Below are 27718 nucleotides of genomic sequence, written 5' to 3'. Positions count from 1 at the left end.
TGAGCAGAACCCTGATATGTGGAGGGGGTTGGGTCCCCAGAGTTGGGGGATATAAGAGGAGGACCTCACAGAGAGCTGAGATGACAGGACCTCACCCGGCTACCTTTCCAGGGCTACTGGGTTTTCCTCCCCAGAGGCTGGCCATTTTCTGGGCCTCCTCCCTCCCCCTCCCCGCGATGGCAGAGTACTAGCCTCTCACTCCACTGTCATCCCTCCCTACCTTCCCGTGGGCTCAGTCCCTTCAAACCCAGCAAGGTCCTTAGATTCATAGTCCGTCTGCCAGACCTCACTTGCCTTCTCCTCTCTGGCGCCTGTTGGTCCTATGGTTGCCACTTCTTCGTCTATAAGTTCTTCATCCCCTGCTCTCTGGCTGAGTCCTTCTGCAGGGTCCGGCTTTGCCTCACGTCTCTGTGTTAACCTGTGTCTTGGTGCCTCTCTCTCTCTCTCTCTCTTTCTCTCTCTCTCTCTCTGATGCTTGGCCTTGAAGGGCACCTGTGAATACCTCTCCCCTGGTTGCCCAGCGACGCCACCTACCTAGGAACCTCAGGGACCCGGTTAACCATTGGCCCCTGCACCCCAGGGCCAGTCTCGGGGAGCTGAATGTGGCTGCCCTGCAGGGTTAGAGGCAAATCCACAGCCAGTAGGGCCCTAGCTAGGTCTGTGCGAGTGTTTGTGTGCGTGTGCGTGCATGTGCGTGCGTGTGCTGCACTAACCTGCCGCTTGCTGACTGAGGTTTTTGTCTGTATACAGGCGAGTGAGCTCAGGGGGCCGCCTGCGCTCCCCCCCAGCTACCCTCCGAGCTGCGCCCCTGTCTCAGGCACCTCTCGGACCTCGCTGTGTTTCACTGCCTCCTGCCCACAGACTCAGCCGGCCCACCGGCCTGGACCCGCCCAGACTCCCCTATCTTTCCCAGCCCATGCAGCACTCTGGGGAGGGGGGGTGTAGCCCATGGGCCCCTGTGGACCCTCCCTCCTAAAGTGGACATGTGTCTGTGCAGGCCGGGAGGCCCTCAGATGGACTGAGTGCTGGGAAGGGGCAAGTCAGAAGGGGTTTCCAGCCCAACCCCCCACTGTGGGGGGAGCCCTCAGCGAATGCATGTGCTATGCTGCTATAGGCCACCGTCTATCCGTCTGTCTGTCTGTCTGTGTGTCTGTGACAGTCAGGGAAGGATGCCTCTCGGCTGGGGTGGGGTGAGAGGACAGGGCATGGCACCCACAGGGTAGAGGAGGGGCCCAGAGGGGCAGGGCCTGGGACAGAGGGCCCACTGTGGGGGAGCAGGGTGCTGACCATTCCAGGAATGAGATTCAAGTGGCACAACACTTTCTATTCCACAAGGGACAAGCAGGCCAGAGGCCCCCAGCTCAGCCCTGGCCCCCGGCAGGTGTAGGGCCCAGTGGGACACCCGTAGCCAGGGCTCAGGATGCTGTGGGAACGAGGGAGGTAGCCAGGATTGGCACAGCAGTGGGGCTTTAGCGGGGACGGAGGTATTTGGAAACACTTATTTCTTAGCTCAAATAAAGTCCAGTTTGTACCCAGCTTGTGTGCTGTGTTTTCTTTTCCACCGCCGATGCCGCTACCACATACCCCTCTCCGCTCTCCCCCCCCCCCCCCGATTCTCTCTCACTTCTCCAGTCCTCCCTCTCTGGGCCAGCTTGGGTTGCTCTCTCAAAGCCGGGTCTAGAAGCTCTTTGCTGTCCTGGCCAGGGTGGGTGGGTGTCCCCCCCCCCCCATCTTCAGAGGAACAAAATGCAACTCTCTCTCTCTGTGTCTGTCTCTTTGTGTGTGTATGTGTGTGTGTCTCCCTTACCCTGTACGTCTCTGCTCTGTGTATGCCCACTGTGCTGCCTTCCCCTTCCCCCAGCACACCCTGAAAGCCGGTCCCTGGCCGTGCTGGCCCCCCTGCAGGACGTGGACGTGGGGGCCGGGGAGATGGCGCTGTTTGAGTGCCTGGTGGCAGGTCCCACCGACGTGGAGGTGGACTGGCTGTGTCACGGCCGTCTGTTGCAGCCAGCGCTGCTCAAATGCAAGATGCATTTTGACGGCCGCAAGTGCAAGCTGCTGCTCACCTCTGTGCACGAGGACGACAGCGGCATCTACACCTGCAAGCTCAGCACAGCCAAAGGTAACCACGGGCTCAGGTCCTAGGGCTTCCTGAGTCTCCAGAGGTGGAGGGAGGGGACTGGGTGTGAAAGAGCTGGGACAGAATAAAATGCCCAGGAAGCAGGAGGCCACCTCTGTGGAAGTGCAGATAGTGTCAAGACTCCAGCCCGTAAACAACAAGCACCGAGAGCCATTCCCGGGACAGAAGGTCCCAGGTCCCCGCTCCCATGTCCATGGTGCCCCTGAAGGGCAGCAAACAAGCCTGGACTTGGGCTCTCCTTCTTTCCCTGGAAATTGTCAGCCACTTCCTCTCTCTGAACTTGACACGAATCATCTGTTTTTAAAAGATCATGCTCATTACTGACTCCACGGGGGGGGGGGCGGGTTGGTAGGATCAGTGAGACCATGTACGCAGAGAGCAAAGTGTAGTGCCTGGGCAAAGGGTGGCACCTAATAGACGCCAGCGGTTGTTGCTATGGATACCATCTCTGACCTGGTCCTGTCCTCCTTGATACTCGGAGGTGAGGGCACCTGCCTCCGATGGCAGGTGACGACCATAGGTGAAGGCATCAGGTGGGGGAGGGCCTTTCTCTTTCTCCTCCAGAAGAGTCTCTACATGGCGAAGGGAGTAGAGTGAAGCAAGGGGGCATGTGCTCTCTGCCATGAGAAAGTGGGAGAAATCCAGGTACAGAGAAGAATCGGGGGGCGGGGGGGGAGGAGGTTGTGAGAGAGGCAGTGGGCTTGGCTTCTAGAACCTTCTCAGCTGAGCTGTGCTTCATCCTTGGCAGGCAGAGTGAGGCAGAGGGAAGCAGGGCTAGGCCCTGGGTTTCCATGGCACCCATAGTCCACATTGGCAACCTCGTGTCCCCGTACTTATCCTTGATGGCCTCCTGAGATGCCAGCTTTATGGACCTTTGCCCACTGCCTCAGTCCCCGTGCGCAAGGCCTCTGCAGGGCTCTTGCCAGGGATTCCCTGAGCTGGGAAGGACCCGAGAGGGGGCAGTGCCCGGGCCTTCACCGCCGTCCTCACCCCAGTGCTCCCCCTCCCTCCCAGATGAGCTGACCTGCAGTGCCCGCCTGACCGTCCGGCCTTCCCTGGCACCCCTCTTCACCCGGCTCCTGGAAGACATGGAGGTGCTAGAGGGCCGCGCAGCCCGCTTCGACTGCAAGATAAGCGGCACCCCACCCCCCTCCGTCACCTGGACTCATTTTGGTATGCATCCCCCCACACACACACCCCCACCGCAGATATTGAGAGACCCTTTGGGCCCAGGCTAGGTGACAGCATGACCAGACCTCTGCTGGGACTGCTCTACTGCCCTCCCTCCCTCCCTCCCCCCCCGCCCCCAGGCCGCCCAGTGGAGGAGAGCGAGAACGTGCGCCTACGGCAGGACGGGGGTCTGCACTCGCTGCACATCGCTCACGTGGGCAGCGAGGATGAAGGTCTTTATGCAGTCAGTGCCACCAACACCCATGGCCAGGCCCACAGCTCCGCCCAGCTCTATGTGGAGGAGCCTCGGACAGCTGCCTCCGGCCCCAGGTACCACCTAGGGCTCCAGGTGCTGCCAGCTGCCTTAGGGGTACCCCTGCCCTGCACTGGAAGGCATAGAGCCCTCAGCCTCTGGGTAGCCATATGGTTTTTGCAGCTCAAAACTGGAGAAGATGCCATCCATCCCTGAGGAGCCAGAGCAGGGGGAGCTGGAGCGGCTGTCCATTCCTGACTTCCTGCGGCCTCTTCAGGACCTGGAGGTGGGACTAGCCAAGGAGGCCATGCTGGAGTGTCAGGTGACAGGCCTGCCCTATCCTACCATCAGCTGGTTTCACAATGGCCACCGCATCCAGAGCAGTGATGACCGGCGCATGACACAGTGTACGTGTCTGGGAACGGACCCTTGGGCCTCTCCTCTGCAGCAATCTTTTGGCTTCGGGGTTCTCACTTTTCCGCAGCCTCCCTGGTCAAGATGAGCCTGTAGGGGCTGAGGTCTGTGTCTCCCTCCTTGAGCTCACACCGCACCTACCTGCTGAATTTCCCCTGGGTGGACTTACTGGATGGGCAAGTCAACCTGCTGCTCACCAGCCTTGGGACCCTGAGCAGGTTACAGAACTCTGCCTCAGTTTCCTCATCCATGAGTAGGTTATTGCAAGAAGGAAACAAGTTCTCATATAGAAAGCACTGAGAGCAGGGCCTGGCACAAGCTGGTGGTAAGTAAATGGTAAATCTTAGTATAATTGCTATTGAAACAGTGCTGCCAGTTGTCCCTAAGAAATCTCAGTGAAAGAGCCATGGTAGGTGGAGTCTAGCAGACCCAGGAGGTGTGGCCAGGGTTAAGTAGCTAATAGGGAAGCCACAGTCAGGACTGCAGAGAGAAGTATATTTAGATTGGTGCCCTCTGTGTTAGTACCTTTTCCTCCTCAAGGAAGCACCATTGTTCCTTCCTTGAAGGAACCTGACTCTCATGCGAGGTCCTTCTGCCTTCCTTAAGTCTTACCCACAGGGTCACCCATGGTGGTTTGCTCCCACAGCTACAGGTGAACAAGGTCCTCTTATTAAGGTTTTCTAAGTGCTAGACCCTCAATGCTAAAGACCTGACATAGATCATCATACCTGGCCACCGGCCTATGAGGAAGATACTACTGGATGGTGAAATGGAGGCTTACAGAGGAACAGGGACTTACTCAAAGGCAATCAAGGACGGTGTCCGATTCTCCCTAACCTCACCCTATCTCCAGCCACCACTGTAGCCCTGACCTTTACCCTCAGGCCCCTCCAGCAGTTACCCCTGCTCAACCACAAAGTTCCCTGTGTCCCCTTCTGCCTTGAGGCCCTGGGTGGGTGTCCGACTCAAGATCTGGCGTCTCTGTTTCTGCTTGTATCTGAGGTCGCTGGCAGCGTTTGGCATCTCTTCTCTTATAAATAGTGTCAGTGGAGATAAATGAAGGAGTGACTGTTCTGTGTGGAGATAACTGCTAAGAGAAGGGAGAGGTATTTGGGGACATCCCTAATGCGGAGGAGCTCAGTACCTCCTGCTCTTTGTGTCCTCGCCAAAGACAGCCTCCTTATCATTCAGGAAGCAGGATGTAAGGAAAGAGCTTTGGAATGAGATGGAACTAAATTCCATCAATTGCTTCATCATTTCTTAACTGTGTGACCTTGGGCAAGTCAGTCACTGTTTCTGACCTCATTGGCAAATGGGGATAATTTTGTAGAGTTGTTGAAAAGATTAGGGTGAGATAAAGCATGTCAAGTATCTACATAGGCTAGTCATCGAGTGGACAGCTGCTATTATAATTTGTAGAGTAACATATATTTGGCACTGAGTTTATGCATGAAAGGCATTGAGTTCTGGATTGGACAAGCTGATCTGGACAAAAGTAACACTGTCTTTCCGAGGATGGGCTAGATGGGAGTTTGAAAGCCACGAGGAAAACGCCTCCAAAGCAGTGTGGGCTAAGTCAGGTGTCAGCCTGATGGCTGGGATCTCAGGAAGGAAACCAGGGGAAGGGAAGGGGAGACCCGGGCAATGCAGGTGGCTCATTGCAGGGTCTGATGGTCTGTGAGGGCTAAGATGTGAAGGAGTAGCAGCCTACATGGTGGGAAGGGAGTCTGGGCTTTGGTTGCTCTCCTAGAGGGCTTTTCTAGGTCTCTGCTGGAGACAGGATGTGTAGGCAGTGGGTTAGGATATAGAGAAGGGTCTGCAGGAGGAACAAGCAACTCTGATCCCTTCAGGGTCCAGGGACAAGGAGGGTGACCCAGTATATGAAGGAGGTGCTCGTTTGCTGGGCGCTAAGCACTAGAGGGATGGCAAGAGAGGCCAGGGGGCTAGGTATAGACAAGGACCTAATTTGGCCTGGCATGAAAAGGTAATGTTTTTTGCTGCCTGCCCTCCCTTCTTCCCTTCTGGGTGGCATGAGTGACCAGACCTAGGATGGTATGGACCCACCCTACAAAGCCTCCTTGCTCAGTCCCTGTGTTCCTGTCCCTCCCCCACCAGACAGGGATGTCCATCGCCTGGTGTTCCCTGCCGTGGGGCCTCAGCACGCCGGCGTCTACAAGAGTGTCATCGCCAATAAGCTGGGCAAAGCTGCCTGTTACGCTCATCTCTATGTCACAGGTAAGGCAGGCACTTTCCTGGGTAGCAACATCCACAGCCTGACCTTCAGCACCCCTTGGGACTCCAGGGAGGAGCCTCCACACCCAGTTCCCTCTCTTCTACTTCCTGAGGACCATCTGGCCCTCCCTCTTCCCTGGAGCTGCACCCCCCAGCCCCCAGCCAAATGTTTGGCGGTCCCATAGAGCCGTTGGGTCTAAAAGGACACACACAGATCTCCACCCTGTGGCTTTCAGATGTGGTTCCCGGCCCTCCAGATGGTGCCCCGCAGGTGGTGGCTGTGACAGGAAGGATGGTCATGCTCACTTGGAATCCCCCCAGGACTCTGGACATGGCCATCGGTAGGTCTGGGCCACGTAGGACTGCGGATGGGCAGGAAAGGAATGGGCAGGAAAGGAGCAGACAGAGGCACCAAGGAGCAAGGGGCTTGAGTATGCGGAGGGATAGGAGCATCTTTGCTGTTCTTCTCTTCTCTCTAGACCCAGACTCCCTGACATACACAGTACAGCACCAGATACTGGGTTCTGACCAGTGGACAGCGCTGGCCACAGGCCTGCAAGAGCCTGAATGGGCAGCCATAGGGCTCCGGAAGGGGCTCCGGCATGTCTTCCGGGTCCTCAGCACTAGTGGCAAGAGCAGCAGCAAGCCCTCAGCTCCTTCGGAGCCTGTACAGCTGCTGGAGCGAGGTGAGCAGGTGCTTCTGCGGGTGAGGGGTGGGGCTCTTGTAGAGCCTGGGGACTGCCCTAGACTTGATAACTATGGCAGGGACAGTGTGGCTGGTGGGACCCCAGCCCATCAAATCCAGGGGACAAATTCAAGGTTTGGTGGGAGGGGGGGCTAACAAGCTGGAGTCCAATGGGTGATTTTCTGCTATACCTGGCTACATTCCCAGAACAAAAGGCTAAGTAAAGCTGTCTAGGAGCCTCGGCTTTCTCATCTGTGAAATTGGAGCTTAAGCAGTGATCAGGGGGTGTGAAAGGAACAGGGGGTACCAAGGTCCTAGCATCAACCTTGCACAGAGCTGATGTTCTCTTCCCCCCAGGTCCACCCCTGGACGAGGCTCCTGCCGTGCTGGACAAACCTGACGTGGTGTACGTGGTGGAGGGACAGCCTGCCCGTGTCACTGTCACTTTCAATCATGTGGAGGCCCAGGTCGTCTGGAGGAGGTAGGGACATCCCCCCCCCATCACCCCTTTCTGCACCTGTGGCAGCCCAACCCTGCCCCCTCTATCCCTGGCTGGTAGGACCTCCCTGTCATGTGTCCCTTAGCTGCCGAGGGGCCCTCCTGGAAGCACGGGCAGGTGTCTACGAACTGAGCCAGCCAGATGACGACCAGTACTGTCTTCGAATCTGCCGGGTGAGCCGCCGGGACCTGGGACCCCTTACCTGCACGGCCCGTAACCGGCACGGCACAAAGGCCTGTTCAGTCACCCTGGAGCTGGCAGGTGAGCAACAACAGGGTTTTCCTCATTCCGTCCTCTCAGACACATCCTCAGGTGCCCGCATCCACCCGCCACTGCCTGGAGTCCAGTCCTGTGCCCTGTCTCTCAGGCCTCACTATCTAATGGCAGGAATAGGACCAGGCTGGTGATGAGCTGCTATGGTACACATTGCACTCCCACTTGTATGTGCCTGGATCAGTGTTAAGTATTTCATACATATCCCATTTCAATTTTACAGTCCCTTGTGAGATGGGGGTCAGTTATTACCCCCATTTTATTGGTGAGGAAGCTGAGGTTGAAAGAGTACTAAGTACCCTAGTCCAAGGTCACACAACCTGATTTAAAAATCTACAGAAGCTGGGAACTGGTGGCTCATGCTGTAATCCTCGCTGCTCTGGAGGCTGCGGTGATCTGGGGATCACAATTTGAACCCTTACCTCCAGTTAATCAGAGAAAAATCCAGAAGTGGTGCTGTGACTTGAAGTGGTAGAGGGCTAGTCTTGGGCAAAAATGAACTCAGGGACAGGGCCCAAACCCAGAGTTCAAGCCCAAGGATCAGCAAACAAACAAACAAACAAACAAAAAAACCCATAGGAGCTGAGTTCAAGTCTACAAATCAGATTGCAAAGCCACGAGGCATGCCCACTTCCCATACTAACCACAACAGGAAGTGGTGTCTCAATTATAACTAGCATGAGAAGTCCAAGAACAAAGCTATGAGTACAGCTTATCTCCTGCCTTCCAGCTCCGAGGTTCCTGGCTGCCCTTTGGCACAGCCTGTTAGAAAAAGTCTCTCAACCCTTGTAGAAAAGGCCTTCTTTTTTCTTTTCTTTCTTTCTTTTTTCTTTTTTTTTTTTTGGTCATTTCTCCTTTAAAGTCGCAGCCTCTCAAGCCATAGCATGCATTAGGCAGTAATTGTACTGTGTTCTGGTTTGTTAATTAACCCCAGACATCTGTAACTGCCACTCAGAACTTCAGTTCCACATGAGCTGCATGGTATAACCTGCTGAGTGGCTACAATTCCAGCCCAAATCAAAGGAGGCAGTTAGCACAGGTGATCTATGGGCAAATGGATATTTTCTGGTGCTTAAAAAAAATCATTGAAGTTCACTTCAAAACCTTCCAATGCTTTGACTTTCATATACTGCACCCCTTCCCCACACACACACCCCAGCAGACTGGGAATTACATTTCTAAAGGGGAGGAAAGGTGCTTACAAACTGTGTAAGAAGTAGCATGTGCTGGTGGCTCATGCCTGTAATCCCAGTTACTCAGGGGACTGAGATATAGAGGATCAATCAAGTTTGTAGCCAGCTCCCAAGTCAGTGAGACTGCACCTCTTATTAACCAGCAAATAGCTGAGCTTAGAGGTGTGGCTGAAAATAGCTAAACAAGCCTAGCAGGCATGAGGTCCTGAGTTCAAACCATGGACACTGCTCTGACATTACCTTGCTGTAGGACAGTACCATCTGCTAGACTCATCATCTCAATTATAGCCCCATATCTAGAATACAGGAAGGCCCTGGCACCTAGAGCTCTGCAGCTCAGGTTGCTCTGGGCAGTCGCAGAAGGAGAATGCATCCCAGGCAGCGGGTAAAGCCGGCCTGGGGCTTACATCAATACTGCTCTATTAGGCCCCACCCCATTCCTAGGCAGGGCAAATGAAATGGTTAGCTCCTTCCTCTTCCCCACCCCTAGAATGGTCTCCCTGTTGTCTGTATAAAAGCCAGGTAGGTCTCTGTGGCAGTCTGTACCCAACCAACCATCTTGCCCTTTCTTGAGGGCCTAATTAAACCCCAATCTTTTAGAGCCAACATCCTCAGGCATGCTCAGGACAGGGGTACCTGGAAGCCATGGGCTTCTTCACATGGCAAAATATTTCTGATTCCATGGTGAGAACTAGAGGCTGCTTTACAGGGAACACTGTGACATGTGTTATATGTGGAGAAGAAAATCCCAGCCATGTATGGAAGAACTAAGCTGAGAATTGGCTTCTGGTTTGTCCAGTTAATTAGGAGGTTACTCACTTGTTTATCTTTCCATTTCCATGATGATAGACAGACCCCCTAAACATTTAAATAAGATTCAGAGAGAGAGAACCTTCAAGACAGAGGCAATATCATTTATGAGCTTAATTCTAGGTCATGCTTGGCCTCCTGCAGGGGCCAAGAGCAGGCAAAGTCAGAAAAGCTGCCACGTGGGGTTGTGAGATGGGCGATCACCGACAGGGGGCAGCATTGAGCTGCGTCTTGCCTGGTTACTGCAGGCAGAGTAGGGCTCCGAAAGGCTGCCTAGTCCTGATTTTTCCAAGAGACAGGAAATTCAGATTCTTTTGTGTGTGAAAATTTCAAAGCTGGCAAATGAACACTGAGAGTCCAACAAAGCAAGCCTTGCACCTGTGACTCTGTTTCTGAAGCATCGAGGACATCACTTATTCGGGTTTCCAGAGAAGGCGCATGATTCAGGGGAGAAACTCTGGTGCCCCAAGGGCAAGGATCTGGGGGGGCAGGGAGCGTAGTATTTGGCTGAGCCAAGTGCTGGTAGGGATCAGAGGTGGAGGAGGCGGGTTCAATGACATTCCACTCCCCCCCCCATCATCACCCCCCCACTTCCCCTTCCTTGCCCCTGTACATTTCAGAGGCCCCTCGGTTTGAGTCTATCATGGAGGATGTGGAGGTTGGGGCCGGGGACACAGCTCGCTTTGCTGTGGTGGTTGAAGGGAAACCACTGCCGGACATCATGTGGTACAAGGTCAGAGGGAAATGATGGCTGCGGTGGGGAGGCGGGGCGGGGAGAGGGGGAGAAGATGTGGGTACTCCCTGGGGATGTGAGGGTTCTTCCGAGGCCTTAGGGGCGGCAGCCTGGGCAATGGGTTAGGGACATAGAGATGTTGGCAGTCACTAAGGGAGAAGCCAAAGCTGAGATGGAGATGCCACAGCCTTGGGGGGTGGGGGGGACAGAGATGAGGCCAGGAAGGCAGGCTCCTGGCTCCAGGTGAAAGATATTCTCTGCCATGGAGGCAAAGCCATGGGGCCCAGCCCCAGGTGTTGGTGAGGCAAGCCTGGGCTGTCGGTAACATCCCGCTCTGCAGGATGAGATGCTGCTGGCCGAGAGCAATCACGTGAGCTTCGTGTATGAGGAGAATGAGTGCTCCCTCGTGGTGCTCAGCACCGGGGTCCAGGACGGAGGCGTCTACACCTGCACCGCCCGGAACCTGGCAGGCGAAGTCTCCTGCAAAGCTGAGCTGGCCGTGCACTCAGGTGGGCCAGTGTTCCCGGGAAATGTGCTGTGAGCCCTTGTTCTGACCGCCCCGGCCTCCAACCCCAGCGCCTGTCTGGGACCCGGCAATCTTGCTCCCCTTCTGTCTCCTTCATCTCCACCTGCTCTAGTCTCTGCCCTCATCCCTTTCTCGCCCTTCCTAACTGTCTGTCTCCTCCCCAGCTCAGACAGCTATGGAGGTCGAGGGGGTCGGAGAGGACGAAGAACACCGAGGAAGGAGACTCAGTGACTTTTATGACATCCACCAGGAGATTGGCAGGTAGGGGGCTAAGAGGGAGCCAGAGTTTGGGGTCCAGAGAGACTGCTGGGTCTAGAACTAGAAAGGATGAACAGCCACGGCTGCAGTAACGACTGAGTGCCGTTGCCAGCGAGGGAAGCCTTATTTCTACCTGTCTCCTCCCTATGTCACCCAGGGGTGCCTTCTCCTACCTGCGGCGCGTGGTGGAGCGTAGCTCTGGCCTGGAGTTTGCAGCCAAGTTCATCCCCAGCCAGGCGAAGCCCAAGGCATCAGCAAGGCGAGAGGCCCGGCTGCTGGCCCGGCTTCAGCATGACTGTGTCCTCTACTTCCACGAAGCCTTTGAGAGACGCCGGGGACTGGTCATTGTCACCGAGCTGTATCCTGGGACAGGCTGGGGAGTGGAGGGGGCCCCATCCTGTTCTTGTCACAGCCAATTGGCATCGTGTGCTACCATTTACAAAGTGGTCCCCTTGGTATTCGGAAGGGATGAATCTAAAGACTTCTGCAAAAGCCATTGTGTCAGCATTGAATAGCATTTAATGCGGGCCTGGCAGTGTTGTACAAGTTTTATAAATATTAACCTAGTCCACCCTCGTGTATACCTTGTAGAATTTTATTACCCCTGTTTTATGGCTGATGAAACAGGTATGAAGAGGTTAAGTAACTGGCTGAAGGTCACACGGCTAGCAGATGGCACAAATGATTTTTATTATTTTTTTTTAATCATAAAATACAGTACAGCATATCTTCACGTTTGAAGAGACCCCCGTTTCAGAATGAGCACCAATTCCTAGTTTTTTCTGGAGGGCTCCTTTCATAAAGAACAGATCATACCTTTTCACAAAGGCTATGGTTAAACAAAGACCACTTGTGCTAAGGATGCCGGGTAGCTGGCTCAGCCCTCCTGGAGCAAGGTGACCACGACCTGCACACCAGCTTTCCAGGCTGCATTGTCCCAATCCAATCCTCAGCAAAATGACAAGATTGTTCCACTGTGGACCTTTGGGTCATTATCAAATAGAGTCAAGAAGTCCCTCCAACCGTCAACAAGTTATCACTGTAATTTGATCCCTATAAATAACTTCCTAGGGTGGACAGGAGAGGAAATGTTATCCCCATCTTACCCCTGAGGGAACCCAGACTCAGAGAGGATAAGTGATTGGCTAGCGAATCTAACGGGGGTGGGGCTGGGGGGGATAGGGTGCCACCTGTGCATCGATGCTGGGGAAAGGGAAGATGGATGGTATCTCTGAATGGCATCAGATGTGCATGGAGGGGGAGGAGAGCCTTGTGCCAGGCTGAAGCCCGTGCTGAGCTTCAGGGCTAGGCTGGGCCGTCGCACTAGTCCTGTTCTCCTTAATCTGGGTCATAGCTGCACCGAGGAGCTGCTGGAAAGAATGGCCAGGAAGCCCACCGTGTGTGAGTCTGAGGTGAGGGCAGCGGGTGGCAGGGGTCAGGCTGCGCACCAGTCTTCATGTACCTGAACTCCGAGAACCCTTGGGTGGATCCTAGCCCTAGTCCTGTGGTGGAGAGCACAGCTAGACAGGCAGCAGGACTTCCCAGCCCAGGAAACCACCTTCTGTTTGGCACTTGTGCTATACACTCTCAATGATAGCAGACCCACCCCTGACTATTGATCCCTAGCCACATTTTTCCAAAGTCTTCTCTCAGAAGGAGCTCAGTGGATCCCACTGAAGTCCTTCCATGTATGGCTGTACATGGTGTACACTGTACAATTCTAGTTAGTATATTATAATGTAATGTTCATTATAATTAATTGTGCAGTGCCCAACCTATGGTGCTCTACATGGTATCCCTAAGTGCCAGCAATACCAAACCTGTGTTCCCAGTCCCTGACTCTTGCCACCGCCCTGGTGGTGATCAAGCACAGCCCCTCCCCACCCCCATGGATTCGGCATCCCCTTTTTTCCACAGATACGGGCCTATATGCGGCAGGTGCTGGAGGGAATATGCTACCTGCATCAGAGCCACGTGCTACACCTGGATGTGAAGGTGAGGGGGGTAGGCAGCCCCGGTGGGGCCAAGAGGTAGGTATCCTTCCTTACTCAGCTCCCTCGCTTGCTGTGTCTCGTAGCCTGAGAACCTTCTGGTATGGGATGGTGAAGGCGGTGAAGAGCAAGTGCGCATCTGTGACTTTGGGAACGCCCAGGAGTTGACCCCAGGAGAGCCCCAGTACTGCCAGTATGGCACACCTGAGTTTGTGGCACCTGAGATTGTCAACCAGAGCCCTGTGTCTGGAGTCACGGACATCTGGTAATGCGGGCCTGATGTGTGATGGCCTGGAGGGCCATGCTGGGGCCTTGTTCCCAGGCAGGGAGGAGCTTTAGGAAGCTCGGATTCCTTCCCTGTCAGTCAGTTGGTGGCAGTGGTCTTGGGGGTCTCCTGGCCTGTGTTTTTCCCATCCTGCATGGATCAGGGCTGACCTAATCACTCAGGGCCTCACTTGGCTCCCCTGAAGTTGGGGCCTTCCCCCTAGTGAAGCAGATGTGGTCCTCCTTGGTCCCCAGAGTTGTCTGGGCTTCCTGTGCCAGTCCTGTCTTGATCCTTGATTTCTCCATGATAGCTGGACCACTAGATTCAAGGTGGAGAGCACTTTGGTAACCCATTTGTCCAGGGCAGTGTTGCTGGGGGCGGTCAGGTTTCCTTCAGATTTGAGGAAGAGGGAACTGCTCCCTTTCAGGGGGGGTAAGCCGTCCTCTCACCCATCCCTTTCCTTTCCCACAGGCCCGTGGGTGTTGTTGCCTTCCTCTGGTAAGAACCCCTCTGTAGGCTTGTGGTGCCCCCTTCTCTCCCACCCCCTCTCTCCTCACCTGAGGTCATGAGCACAAATGTAGATGCCTAAGCTGCTTGTCCAAGCTTTTCCCATCACCATGTCCCTCCTTGAGAGGTGGAATCACTGGACCGAGAGGCTAGCGCAGGCTCAGTACCACTTCAGCATGGCACCTCTTGGTCCTGAGTGTCCACAGTGTGGACTGGAAGGGGCAGGACTCAGTGTCTGGGGGAGGGTGTCACTTTTCCTTGGCACAGATGCCTCATCTCATGGGGAGGCCACACTGAAGGACAGAACCTGCCCCCCTCAAAAGCAGGGTTAGACCAAGTCCTAGGGCAGTACTACCCTCCTGTTCGTTATGGGGCTCAGATTGGGGCAAGACAGTTTGGCTTCTTGTCCAGATCCTCTGGCCTCTGCTGTTCCCGTGACCTGCCCCCACCCCCTTTGTCCCTGGTTCTGTGCCCCCTCTGGCATCCATCCCTCTCTAGTTCTGCCTCAGCCCCAGGGGCCTGCTCACCTCTCACCACAGCGCTCTCCATTCCTGCAGTCTGACAGGCATCTCCCCTTTCGTTGGGGAAAATGATCGGACGACATTGATGAACATCCGCAACTACAATGTGGCCTTTGAGGAGATCACGTTCCTGAGCCTGAGCAGAGAGGCCCGGGCCTTCCTCATCAAAGTGCTGGTGCAGGACAGGCTGTGAGTTTGAGGCTTCCAGGACACCCCTTCCCACCACGTGCCCTGCATGCCCTCACCTGTTAGATGCAACACCCCTCCCCTCATTTTCTCAAATATTCATTAACTGAATGAACAAGTGAACAAATGAATGACAAATCCGTGCCTAATTCTCACTCCTTTACAGGAGACCGACTGCAGAGGAGACGCTAGAACACCCTTGGTTCAAAGTAAGTCTAGCCTTGCTAAGTGGTGTTGCAGAGGTGGAGGGAGAGAAAACGTTACTAACAGCTCAATGGCTTGAGCACCTACTACATGCTGTAACAATGATATGGAATCTGTATGATCTGTTAGCCTCGCAATAGGTCTGCAAGGGAGGATACTGGTACTCTTGTTAACCAGGAAATTGGGGCCCAAATCAATGATCAAGTTGGAGTATTACGGACTCCAGACATAGTTCTGGACCCACACCCTGGGAGTTCTCTTCAAAGTTCTCCCTGGAACTTGAGGCCAGCTCTGATCTTTCTCCTTTCTGAGGACCCAGTTATGTCCTGCATTGGTCAGCATGCATATGCCGATAGGTGGGTGGGTGGGTAGCCTGGCTGGCTCTCTCTCTCTCTCATGATGAGCTGCATGTGGGCAGAACTTTCATTTGTTTTCAAAGATCAGGACCTTAGAACACTAAACTAGACACAGGGGTGAGGGCCCAGCAAATGAGACTAGAAAGGGCCCCTGAATAAACTCTCCATTGAGTACTGTGTTAGCTCAGCTGAAGACTGAGGTCATTCTCCTAAGCAGTGCTTGAAATAAGAGCCTTCCTCCTACCGGAAATGACATTGAGAGGCTGGGTAGGGTGCTATGGACAGCCTTGTCTCTCGCCGGACCACTACTCTTCCAGATGTTTGGGCTGCTGGCCTTTCGTGGAAACAGATGGGCAGAGGCCAGCCAGCAGCTTAAAAGGCGGTCTCTGGGGCAGCCAGAGTACCAGGAGAAAGGGCCTTGAGCCCTGGTGACCACTCCTGGAGCCGTCTGCTTTCTGCCTTTCTTTAGGTTCAGGGATTGGTCAGGTGTGTATCTTGGTGGTGGGGTTGTCCTGACAGACTGAAGGGGACCACACAGGAGCTCAGACTCAGTGCGGCTCAGTCCACCCTTCAGTACTTCCCCCCAGTAGACATTTTTTTTCTTGGTCATGTGACTTGAAACTTGGGGCCAGGGTGCTGTTGCTGGGCTGTTTTGTTCAAGGCTAGTGCTCCAGTACCCTAGGCCACAGTGTCACTTCTGGTTTTCACAGTGGTCAATTGGAAATAAGAGCCTCACAACCTTTCCTGCCCCAGCTGGCTTCAAACACCATCCTCAGACCTCAGCTTCCTGAGTAGCTAGGGTTAGAGGCGTGAGCCACCAGCGTTTGGCTTTAGAGTTTGTCTTTATTGCAAACTATTGAGGGTCTAGGTTGACAGAGAGCTGTCTCTCAGGCCCTCTTTCCTGGGTGTGCAGACGCAGGCAAAGGGTGCCGAGGTGAGCACGGATCACCTGAAGCTCTTCCTGTCCCGAAGGAGGTGGCAGGTAAGGCTGGCTCCGTTTCCTCTCACTCCGATTGTTTTCCCATGGTGACCCTCACCGTGGCTCCAGTATGCTCCTGCTTTTCCTTAGGTCCATACCTGGCCCCCCTTTGACTCCCCTTGGCCCTGTCCCCCTGCTTTGCCATTCCTGCTCCAGGCCCCTCTGGTCTGACCATAGTACCCCATTTCCAGCGCTCCCAGATCAGCTACAAGTGCCACCTAGTGCTGCGCCCTATCCCCGAGCTGCTGCGGGCGCCCCCGGAGCGGGTGTGGGTGGCCATACCCAGAAGATCACCCCCGAGTGGGGGGCTCTCATCCTCCTCGGACTCTGAAGAGGAAGACCTGGAGGAGCTGCCCTCCGTGCCCCGCCCCCTGCAGCCTGAGTTCTCTGGCTCTCGCGTGTCCCTCACTGACATTCCCACTGAGGACGAGGCCCTGGGGTCCCTGGAGGCTGGGGTCGCCACCCCCATGGACTGGCAAGAGCAGGGAAGGGCTCCCTCTCAGGACCAGGAGCAGGAGGCTCCCAGCCCTCAGAGTCTCCCCTCCCCAGGCCGGGAGTCCCCAGCTGGGCCCAGTCCCCGGCGTGGAGAACTCCGCAGGGGCAGCTCGGCTGAGAGCGCCCTGCCCCGGGCCGGGCCGCGGGAGCCGGGCCGGAGCCTGCACAAGGCGGCGTCGGTAGAGCTGCCCCAGCGCAGGAGCCCCAGCCCGGGCGCCACGCGCCTGACCCGGGGAGGCCTGGGCGAGGGCGAGTACGCCCAGAGGCTGCAGGCCCTGCGGCAGCGGCTGCTGCGGGGAGGCGCTGAGGACGGCAAGGTCAGCGGCCTCAGGGGTCCCCTGCTGGAGAGCCTGGGGGGGCGTGCGCGGGACCCCCGGATGGCACGGGCGGCCTCCAGCGAGGCGGCGCCTCACCACCCGCCGCCCCCGGAGACGCGGGGCCTGCAGAAGAGCAGCAGCTTTTCGCAGGGCGAGGCGGAGCCCCGAGGTCGGCATCGCCGCGCAGGGGCGCCCCTCGAGATCCCCATAGCCAAGCTTGGGGCCCGCAGGCTACAAGAGTCCCCCTCCTTGTCTGCCCTTAGCGAGGCCCAGCCGCCCAGCCCTGCGCGGCCCGGTGCTCCCAAACCCAGCACCCCCAAGTCTGCGGAACCTTCGGCCGCCAAACCCAGCGAGCCTCCCCCGCGCGCGGGTCCCCAGCCTGCGCCAGAGAAGACCCCAGAACCCACCCCCAGGCCGGTCCGAACCCCCAGACCCGCGCAGGCCCCCGCAGCCCTGCCAACCCCCGCGCTGCCCCTCACCCCCTACGCCCAGATCATGCAGTCGCTCCAGCTGTCCCCCGCCGAGGCCCCGCAGGTCCCCACCGCGCTCCCGGCGGAGCCCACGCCCCACGCCGCCGTGTTCGCCCGGGTGGCCTCCCCGCCCGCAGGGGCCCCCGAGAAGCGCGCGCCTTCCACCAGGGCCCCTCCGGGGGTAGCCGAGAAGGCCCCACGGGTCCCCACGGTGCCCCCCAGGCCAGGCAGCAGCCTCAGCAGCAGCATCGAGAATCTGGAGTCCGAGGCGGTGTTCGAGGCTAAGTTCAAGCGCAGCCGCCAATCGCCCCTGTCCCGGGGGCTGCGGCTGCTGAGCCGCTCGCGCTCCGAGGAGCGCGGCCCGTTCCGCGGGGCGGCCGAGGAGGATGGCATCTACCGGCCCAGCCCCGCGGGGACCCCGCTGGAGCTGGTGCGCAGGCCCGAGCGCTCCCGCTCCGTGCAGGACCTCAGGGCTGTCGGGGAGCCGGGCCTGGTGCGCCGCCTGTCGCTGTCGCTGTCCCAGAGGCTGCGGCGGACGCCGCCCTCGCAGCGCCACCCGGCCTGGGAGACCCGCGGCGGCGCGGACGGGGAGAGCTCCGAGGGCGGCAGCTCGGCGCGCGGCTCCCCGGTGCTGGCGGTGCGCCGGAGGCTGAGCTCCACGCTGGAGCGGCTGTCCAGCCGTCTGCAGCGCGGCGGCAGCAGCAGCGAGGACTCCGGGGGCGCCTCGGGCCGCAGCACCCCGCTGTTCGGAAAGCTGCGCAGGGCCACGTCGGAAGGCGAGAGCCTGCGACGCCTGGGCGTCCCCCACAACCAGCTAGCCTCCCAGGCCGGCGCCACCACGCCCTCTGCCGAGTCCCTGGGCTCCGAGACCAGCGGCACGTCGGGCTCTTCTGGTGAGGAGGGACTTGGGAAAAGGGGAGATGGGGGGGGGGGAGGGGGTATGCTGCAGAGAGGCTCTGAGAGGAGCAGGAGGGGGCTGGGGGCGGTCCCTGTACAGATGCTGCAGAGGTGCTGGAGGCCCCCTAGGGTGGAGAGAGAATGAACAGGTTGAGAAGCAGAGAATGGGGTGTGAGCAGTTGGGGGGAGCACGTGTTCCGTTCTCCCCTGGGCTGTTAGGAGATTGGGGTTTGCTGGTACTGGCTGGACAATTGATCTTGGGCCTGGATTTGCACAGCTCCAGGAGAAAGCCGTAGCCGCCTTCGGTGGGGCCTTTCCAGGCTGCGGAAAGACAAGGGTTTATCACAGCCGAACCTCTCTGCCAGCGTCCAAGAGGACCTGGGTCAACACTATGTGCCCAGTGAGTCAGGTAAGAGGCCTGCTAGCTGGATGGGGTGTCGGCCACCTGGAGGAGCCTGGACAAGCTGTGGAAGAGTCAGGAAAGCTGCTACCATAATCATAGCAGCAGCTGCCATTAATTAGCAGAGCCAAGTGTCCCATTAAGCGTGTTACAAGCGCTGTCTCATTCCATGCTGCAGCATTGTTTGGGAACAATTATCGTCATCATCCTATTTTACAGGTGAGGAAACAGGCTTAGCAGTGTGGTGCTAAGCAACTTGTCCAATTCGCACAGCCAGTAAGCGGAACAGTCAGAGTTGGACTGTATAGCCCTCCTTAGTCACTGCCCAAAAGTGGCTCTAGGACATTCTACTCAGGCTTCCCACCCCCCCTTTGGCTGGGCTCTGTCTTATGGGAGATTCTAGTTGTGTTTTGTTTTTTTTAAAACCTATGTTTAGGTTTGTTTGTTTTGCTGGGACTGGAGCTGGAACTCAGGGCCTAAGTGCTGCCCCTTAGCTTTATTGCCCATGGCTGGTGCTTTACCATTTGAGCCAAAATTCCACTTCAGGCTTTTTGGTGGTTAATTGGAGATGAGAGTCTCATGGACTTCTCTGCTTGGACTAGCCTCAAACTGCGATCATCAGACCACAGTTTCCTGAACAGCTAGGGTTATAGGCATGAACCACTGGTGCTTTGTGCCAGGTATAGTTTTGAAGAAACACAGAATTGTGCTCCCCTTGCCCCCACAGTCTAATTCAGGTGAGTGTGTTTGAGTGTGCACCCAAAGGCACACGTTGACTCCCGGCTGAACCATACTTTTAAGTTCTCCATTTCTCTACAACTCTGAACTCATAGCTGCCTCTCCTTGTTCCCTTGTGGGGTGGGGCGCTGCCTAAGGCAGTGGAAATGCAGCCTTTAGGGCTCTTTGCCAGGGGGAGGGCCTGAGGAGGAAACGGTTCCCAACTGGGGTCACCCCAACTACTAAAGGGGCATGACTCAAGGACTATAAGCAAAGGCTTTAGGTTGCCCTTCCAAACCTGCATGAGCCAGACATCAAGCAAGGTGGTGTGTGAACCATCTTTATCATCCATTGCTCCATCCTTGCCCAGTTCCTGTTTAAATTGTTCAGAATGCTTTCTGCCTTGCTTTCACTGGGCAAGACTGTGTCCAGCCTTGGCCAGGGCTGTAGTGAATGAGTGGGGGAGGGTGGGGGAAGAGGAAGGCCAGCTGGTGGAGGGAGGGTGGGAAAGGAGGGGGAAAGGAGGAGAGTATCTAGCACTGAAGCCTGGAAACAGCTAATCTCTTCCCATCTGGGGCCTCCCTCCCAGTTCCATTTTGCTTGTGCAGCTGATTTTCTGCCCTGCAATGTCCCCTGACCTCATCCTCTCTCTTCAGAGGAAGCCTGCCCCATGTCCACTTTACCAACTAGGATTGGTCCTAGGGAATCTGGGGTATGGCTGGCAGAGCTGGGCCCCCGGTCACCTTTCTCCTCTCTCCCCCGCCTCCCTCACTCACCCTCATACTCTCTCTGGGTCTGGAGGAAGCTGCTGATGAGACTGGGCTCAGAGTGCTTTGGAACGTCAGAAAAGATACCTCCTAGGGAACAATGGGGTAGGGTGAGATTCTCCTGCCGAGTATTTCTCTCTCTTGCCCAGCTCATGTATAGTCCCCCTTTCTCCTGATTCTTTAGAAGCAGCAGTTGGACACTCAGGGATCTTCAGCTATCTCTGTCCAAGTGAGAAAGAATTTCCCCACCCCCTGTGACTAGAACCAGATTGGAATTTTTCTAAAGCATCATTCCAGGGACCACACATTCAAATCCTCATTGGCACTAAGGTGCTACTGACCAGCAGATCTGGAACAAAACTTATTGGCCCAGCCCTAGCCATACACAAGGTCACTAGCCAGTGGTGAAGCAGCTCCTTGCTTTGCTGAAACAATCTCTTTTCCCGTGTTCTGCTCCTGGCTTCTGTGCCAAGCACAAGAAAGAGATAATCATAGCAACTACGGTCAGAGTTGTTTAAGCTGGGTGCAGTCATTCAAGCCTGTTATCCTAGGTGCTTGGGAGACAAAAGATTGTCAGACACAGTTTGAGGCCAGCCTAGGTGGTAGAGAAAGTTCTTGAGACTCCATTTCTACCAATGACTGGATAGAGTGGTATGCACCTGCCATCCAATGACTTGGGGAAGTACAAATAGGAAGATCATGAAGTCCAAATTTCCCCAGGCATTCCATAAGACCCTATCTCAAAAAATAACCAACACAATAAGCTGGACTTCAGTGGCTCATGCCTATAATCCTAGCTACTCAGGAGGCTGAGATCTGAGGATCATGGTTCAAAGCTAGCCCCATGCAGAAAAGTCCCTGTGAGACTGAGACCCTTATTTCCAATTAACCACTCAAAAACTAGAAGTAGGGCTGGGAATATGGCCTAGTGGCAAGAGTGCTTGCCTCCAACACATGAAGCTCTCGGTTCGATTCCCAGCACCACATATATGGAAAACGGCCAGGAGGGGCGCTACGGCTCAGGTGGCAGAGTGCTAGCCTTGAGCGGGAAGAAGCCAGGGACAGTGCTCAGGCCCTGAGTCCAAGGCCCAGGACTGGCCAAAAAAAAAACACCAAAAACAAACAAACAAACAAAAAAACCCTAGAAGTAGAGCTGTGGCCTCAATGTGCTAGCCTTGAGCAAAAGAGCTCAACAACCTGGCTCAGGCCCTGAGTTCAAGCCCCATGATGGACCAAAAAAAACCCCACACACAAAAAGAGATGGTAGAATTGCTCAAATGGTAGAGTACCTGCTTAACACACAGGAGACCCTGAGTTCAAACTCTAATAACACATGCATACCCAAAGACCTAATATTCATGAACTTATTTCATATTAGATTCATCCTAGCATTTTACATGTCTGTTTTTGTTCTCAAGTCATCCCTCTGACCTTGGTATTTCCTGCTTATAGATAAGAAATGGAGTTTGTGAAAGGGTAAATGATTTGCCCATGGTCATGTAGAGACTGACTCCTGCCCTTTCAAAAGTTCAACTTAGTTGACCTGAATTAGTATACAAGAGCCTCACCTACATACACCCCAGAGGGGAAGAGGGACAGGGATGCTGGCCCACTTCTGGGGCTAAGCAGTGCTATTTATATTGGCTTTCCATCTTTTGAGACTGTTCATTCTGGATACAGAATCTATATCCTTTCCCTTCCTCTCCCACCCTGCAATGCCCCAGAGGTCGTAGGTATGACAAAACTTTAGTAATGTTTTCACAACTTGTTTGTTTTTGTTTTTAAAACACATACTTGTAGTGCCTGTCCCTGCTGGAAGTGATTTATAAGCACGAGGTACTTATTAAGCATCTTTAATAATCAGTCCAAGGAAAAGGTAGTTTTAACATGTGCTGAGGGCCTGGGGAAACTGATGCTTTCTCAAAAAAAAAAAAAGGGTCTTGAACATGGTGTGAGATTCCACTCCTCATGTTTGGCTGGGAAGAGGGAAGCTTTCCTCTACTTTCTACCATGCCAGCGTTCACGCACACCTGCCCCATCCTCAGCAGTAAGCCACCAGGGTCCCACGCACAGATGACTGCCTTTGCTCCCTCTCCAGACTTCCCCCCAGTCTTCCACATCAAACTCAAGGACCAGGTGCTGCTCGAGGGGGAGGCAGCCACCCTGCTCTGCCTGCCAGCCGCCTGCCCCGCACCTCGGATTTCCTGGATGAAAGGTAAACAGTTTCCATCTCTTGCAGAGAAAGGCAAGGAAGTGGGGTGGGGTGGGGGGGCAGGTGGCAAATGGAAAGGCGAGGCTAAGCCTTGGGGTGAACATGGCTCATGAGAGGCTGGGGTAAAGAGGGGTGCCTGGATATGTATTGCCCTACTCAGCTGGCCCTCTTCCCCTTCCTGTTCCCAGACAAGCAGTCCCTTCGGGCCGAGCCCTCCGTGGTCATCGTGTCCTGCAAAGATGGTCGGCAGCTGCTGAGTATCCCCAGGGCGAGCAAACGGCATGCCGGACTATATGAGTGCTCCGCCACCAACGTCCTGGGCAGCATCACCAGCTCCTGTACCGTGGCCGTGGCCCGTGAGCCTGGGGCTGGGCTGAGGGGGGAGGCGTGAACATGCCCGATAGGCGCCCTTAGCTGGGACATCACTGGGCCTCTCCACCTCCTTCCAGGAACCCCAGGAAAACTAGCTCCTCCAGAGGTACCCCAGACCTACCAAGACACGGCACTGGTGCTGTGGAAGCCAGGGGACGGCCGGGCACCTTGCACGTACACGCTGGAGCGGCGGGTGGACGGTGAGGTCAAGGAAACAGGGGCAGGGGTGGGGCAGGGCTGGAAAGGCAAAGCTCTTTCGATACAGTTGCCTCTGCAGGCTCTTTGCCGAGCGCTAGCCCTCCTGTGGCCTCAGCCCTCCCTCCCCCCCCCCCCTTGTGCTGCCCACAGGGGAGTCCGTCTGGCACCCAGTGAGCGCAGGCATCCCTGACTGTTACTACAATGTGACAAATCTACCCATCGGGGTGACTGTGAGGTTCCGTGTGGCCTGTGTCAACCGCGCAGGGCAGGGGCCCTTCAGCAACCCTTCTGAGAAGGTTCTCGTCAGGGGCACTCAAGGTCAGCTGTTGGGGGCACGTGAGAGGAAGTGGGGCTACCTCCCTTTTAGAGCACCGTGGCATTGCCCACAGGACACACGATGATGATTTCCTGTCGTTCTCTCCCCTCCCCCCCCCATCTTAGATTCTTCCACTCGGCCATCTGCTGCTCATCAAGATGCCCCTGTTACCTCAGGGCCAGCCAGGGCCCCGCCACCTGACTCTCCTACCTCACCGGCCCCCACCCCAGCTCCTGCTCCCCCAAGCTCCCAGGCAGCCAGACTCAGCCCCTCATCTTCCCGCCCCGCCCCCAGCCAGGCCTTGTCCTCACTCAAGGCTGCGGGTCCACCACCCCAAACGCCCCCACGAAAGCACAGGGGCCTGCAGGCTGCCCAGCCAGCAGAGCCCTCCCCACCTAGCATCCGGGTTACCCCAAGTGAACCCGAGTCTTTTGTCTCTGACGCTGGAGCCCCAACCCCAACCTCTACTCCTCAAGGTGTTAAACCAGCATCTTCCTCTACTGCCCTCTATATGGTGACGTCTTTTGTGTCTGCACCCCCAGCCCCCGAGCCCCCTGCCCCTGAACCCCCTCCAGAGCCCATCAAGGTGACTGTGCGAAGCCTCAGCCCAGCCAAGGAGGTGGCCAGTTCCCCCACATCAGAGGGGACTGCTCTCCGGCAGGGCCTCCCTCAGAAACCCTACACCTTCCTGGAGGAAAAGGCCAGGCAAGCATGCCCAGGAAGGGAAGGAGGATTGGGAAGGGGGCGGTGGGGGGGGGGGGAAATGTGAGGAGCCCAAGGATTCAGAGAGTAGAACAAACCGTCCTGGCGGGGCTTGGGAGAAGTTGGTGAGGTGTGGGTCCCGAGAACTGTTGAGTTCAGCATTGGGTGAGTTCAGCGTCTCTATACTGAGCCTAGTAGCCATGTGCTATTGCCTCATCTTCCCACTCTGAAAGGGAGACACCACTTGATAATGATCGTTATTATCACCCGCTTCACACTGAGGCTGTGGGGTTTGCCAAAGGTAGACAGCTGAAAAGGGGGACCCTTCGTTCCTGGGGATGAACTCCAGAGCCACTGCATTCGTATCCCCAGGGTCCCGCCCTCCCTACCCCCTTAGCCCTCACTACCTACGGGGAAGTGTCCCTCCCCAATCTGTGATGCCCCTCTTGCACACACAGGGGTCGCTTCGGTGTGGTGCGAGCATGTCGAGAGAATGCCACGGGCCGAACGTTCGTGGCCAAGATCGTGCCCTACGCAGCCGAGGGCAAGCGGCGAGTCCTGCAGGAATACGAAGTGCTGCGGGCGCTGCACCACGAGCGGCTCATGTCCCTGCACGAGGCCTACATCACCCCTCGGTACCTCGTGCTCATCGCGGAGAGCTGTGGCAACCGGGAACTGCTCTGTGGGCTCAGTGACAGGTAGGCAGGCATTCTGGGGATCGGGAAGCTGGAGTTGGGGAGACAGGCTGGGAGGTCACTTATTCAGCCCCTGGCGTCCCCAGATTCCGGTATTCAGAAGATGATGTGGCCACCTACGTGGTACAGCTGCTACAAGGCCTGGACTACCTCCACGGCCACCACGTGCTACACCTGGACATCAAGCCGGACAACCTGCTGCTGGCCTCTGACAATGCCCTCAAGATCGTGGACTTTGGTAGTGCCCAGCCATACAATCCCCAGGCCCTGCGGCCCCTTGGCCACCGCACAGGCACACTGGAGTTCATGGGTGAGAGGACCAATGGCCAACTGGAGTAGGGGATGGGGCACGGCTGTGGGGTAGCTTCTGGGCCTCACTTCATCCACATGTGTGTACTCTTCGCTGTATGCTTACTGCGAGCTAACACTAGACTCAGCCCACGCTGTCAACGAGTCTTTACAGTAGCTCTGGAGTTTGGCATGGAATGACCCACTTCTTGGGGCTAGGAATGTGGCTTAGCGGTAGAGTGCTTGCCTAGCATGCATGAAGCCCTGGGTTCGATTCCTCAGCACCACATACACGGAAAAAGCCAGAAGTGGCGCTGTGGCTCAAGAGGCAGAGTGCTAGGCTTGAGCAAAAAGAAGGCCAGGGACAGTGCACTGGCCCTGAGTCCAATCCCCAGGACTGGCAAAAAAAAAAAAAAAAAAAAAAAGAATTACCCACTTCTTACAGACGAGGAAACAGAGGCATGTGGAAGTGAAGTATTGCCCAGTCTGACAGTTATAAATGGTAGAGACAGGATTTGCCAAAGCTGGAAAGTGAAAAATCAATGATTATGGTATATAAATAAGGAAAACGAGCTGTCATTTGGCTACCTGCTAAGTGTTTGATGTTTATTATCTCTATTCCTTGGAGTTATTCTTACAAGCAACTCTTTATAGCTAAGACAATGGTGAGCCAGACAGGTTTAGTAAATCGCCAAGGGTCCCATAGCTAGAAGGGGCAAGCCTGGGATTAGAGCCAGCCGGGCTGGTTTCATAGGCTCTTAATCTTAGTGTCAGCCACCATCTTTGTGAATGAGAGTCCTGCCTTAGACTGATCCTGGGGAGCTAGTGACACAGCTTCCCAGTTCTCCCGGGTTCTGGGGACCCCCGTCACTCAGCGCTCAGCACCCTGCTAATTGTTCGAGGCAGACCACATGGCTTAGGAGCCATGTCACTTCTGTCCTGCTTGCTGCTGCTGTGGTTGGATCTGTGTGGTGGGATGGCCTGGCTTTGTCCTGCTCTGCAAGGCCCCAGGGGCCTCCCTGCCTCTCCCTGTTTCCCTGCCACAGGGAAGCTGGGTCAGCTTGGCCTGTTTCCTGTCAGCTCCTGAGATGGTGAAGGGCGAACCCATCGGCTCTGCCACAGACATCTGGGGAGCAGGCGTGCTTACCTATATCATGTGAGTGTCTGGCCATGCTTCCGCTGCCTCCTCAGCCCACATTCAGATTCGGGGTGGCCCTGTCCATGAAGGTAGAGAGCTAGTGAGCGCGAAGCTGAGACCGTGTCAAGTGTGTCAATTGAACTGTCTTCCACAACAGGCTCAGTGGACACTCCCCATTCTATGAGCCAGAACCACAGGAAACAGAGGCTCGGATTGTGGGGGGCCGCTTTGATGCCTTCCAGCTGTACCCCAACACATCCCAGAGTGCCACCCTCTTCTTGCGAAAGGTCCTCTCAGTGCATCCATGGTGAGTAAGTCCCTACCTGCACCTGTCTACAGGTTGCACTGGCCAAATTTCCCCCATTGCCCCTACTCTAATAATACACTGCTGCTGCTTCTACTAGACAGCCATAAGATCGGCCTCCACACGTGGTAGTGGCGCAGGGCTGGAATATGGGTCTGGAGGAGGGTGGAGGCTACCTGCCCCCTCTGGGAAACTTCTGCCCTGGCTCACCTTGCCTGGCTTCCTCTGGCAGGAGCCGGCCCTCCCTGCAGGACTGCCTGGCCCACCCATGGCTACAGGACGCCTACCTGATGAAGCTGCGTCGGCAGACACTCACCTTTACCACCAACCGGCTCAAAGAGTTCCTGGGTGAGCAGAGGCGCCGCAGGGCTGAGACCGCCACCCGCCACAAGGTGCTGCTCCGCTCCTATCCTGGCAGCCCCTAGTGGTGTGGAGCACGGCCCAGCTCCAACTCCAGTTCCCGCCGATGCTGCCGCTACCGCTGCCAAGGGACATTCCAGGACCCATGCTAAGCCCGTGAGCCTGGGGCTTCAGATATCACCAGCAGCAACATCTGGCCAGGCTATACCTCATGGACCTGAGGGGGTGAGGCCCCAGGACTTCTGCCTGCTGTCACTCCAGCCAGGGCCAGAGCACAAGACCCGTCAGCCAGGCTGGGCAGGGTTGGGAACAGGGAATAGAGTGAGAAGGGAATGGGGAAATGAGGAGGAGAAGATATGGAGAGACCGACAGGAAGCGGGAGACTGGAGGAAGGTTCTGGGAGGGAGGGGAGGCTTGGTGCATCTCAGGGAGAACTTAGGAAGGTGAATGGCTACTGAGAAGGAAGCAGGACAAGGAGCTGGCAGTGAGTGTTGGGGAGGCAGCGATAAGACATGGAGACAGTGTCAGGGAGCCAGAGCCGGGACATGAGACAGGGCAGCAAGTGGGGAAAGGGGGGTAGCAGGCTCAGGACACGTGGGGTAGGCCAGCAGCTGCATCCTCAGAAGGAGAACAGAGAAAGGAAGAGCGCGGCAGGCTGTAGTTACTCAAGCTGGATCTTTCCTTCTGTCCCAGGGGGTACAGCTTTGGGCACTCCATGTTAGCCCAAGGATGTACCCATCACTCCTCCATTGGCCTTTGCCCTTCATCCTATTCTTATTTATTTATTTATTGACTTTTACAAAGTTTTCCCTTCCATCTAAACCCAGTTTCCCATGTTGTCCTGACCACCACCACCACCACCACCACCACCACCA

At 56.0% G+C, this 27718-nt stretch overlaps 1 protein-coding gene across 3 annotated transcripts in view; it reads left to right on the top strand.

Annotated features, from left to right (window-relative positions):
• Speg (striated muscle enriched protein kinase) overlaps positions 1-27710 on the top strand; it is a 57697-nt gene extending 29987 nt beyond the window's left edge. For 2 of the 3 annotated variants that reach the window (XM_048344691.1, XM_048344692.1), the window contains 32 exons: positions 1862-2122; positions 3155-3313; positions 3451-3640; positions 3747-3970; positions 6093-6212; positions 6446-6550; positions 6689-6895; positions 7252-7375; positions 7479-7654; positions 10290-10402; positions 10743-10911; positions 11093-11189; positions 11344-11544; positions 12541-12598; positions 13104-13181; positions 13264-13442; positions 13914-13940; positions 14507-14659; positions 14823-14865; positions 16130-16198; positions 16387-18370; positions 18652-18783; positions 22357-22473; positions 22659-22826; positions 22920-23042; positions 23191-23358; positions 23482-24061; positions 24517-24756; positions 24840-25063; positions 26122-26197; positions 26337-26486; positions 26716-27710. In XM_048344691.1, coding sequence (XP_048200648.1) covers positions 1862-2122; positions 3155-3313; positions 3451-3640; positions 3747-3970; positions 6093-6212; positions 6446-6550; positions 6689-6895; positions 7252-7375; positions 7479-7654; positions 10290-10402; positions 10743-10911; positions 11093-11189; positions 11344-11544; positions 12541-12598; positions 13104-13181; positions 13264-13442; positions 13914-13940; positions 14507-14659; positions 14823-14865; positions 16130-16198; positions 16387-18370; positions 18652-18783; positions 22357-22473; positions 22659-22826; positions 22920-23042; positions 23191-23358; positions 23482-24061; positions 24517-24756; positions 24840-25063; positions 26122-26197; positions 26337-26486; positions 26716-26908 — 6908 coding nt within the window. In that variant the 3' untranslated portion in view covers positions 26909-27710. Of the gene's footprint in view, positions 1-750; positions 1612-1861; positions 2123-3154; positions 3314-3450; positions 3641-3746; positions 3971-6092; positions 6213-6445; positions 6551-6688; positions 6896-7251; positions 7376-7478; positions 7655-10289; positions 10403-10742; positions 10912-11092; positions 11190-11343; positions 11545-12540; positions 12599-13103; positions 13182-13263; positions 13443-13913; positions 13941-14506; positions 14660-14822; positions 14866-16129; positions 16199-16386; positions 18371-18651; positions 18784-22356; positions 22474-22658; positions 22827-22919; positions 23043-23190; positions 23359-23481; positions 24062-24516; positions 24757-24839; positions 25064-26121; positions 26198-26336; positions 26487-26715 lie in introns of those variants that run through there. The other variant, XM_048344693.1, reaches the window with a different exon arrangement.
• Positions 27711-27718: the final 8 nt, after the last annotated feature.

This window comes from Perognathus longimembris, chromosome 4, assembly GCF_023159225.1.
Source record: "Perognathus longimembris pacificus isolate PPM17 chromosome 4, ASM2315922v1, whole genome shotgun sequence".
In the NCBI taxonomy this organism is placed as follows: Eukaryota; Metazoa; Chordata; class Mammalia; order Rodentia; family Heteromyidae; genus Perognathus; species Perognathus longimembris.
This window is presented reverse-complemented; position numbering and strand designations above follow the sequence as displayed.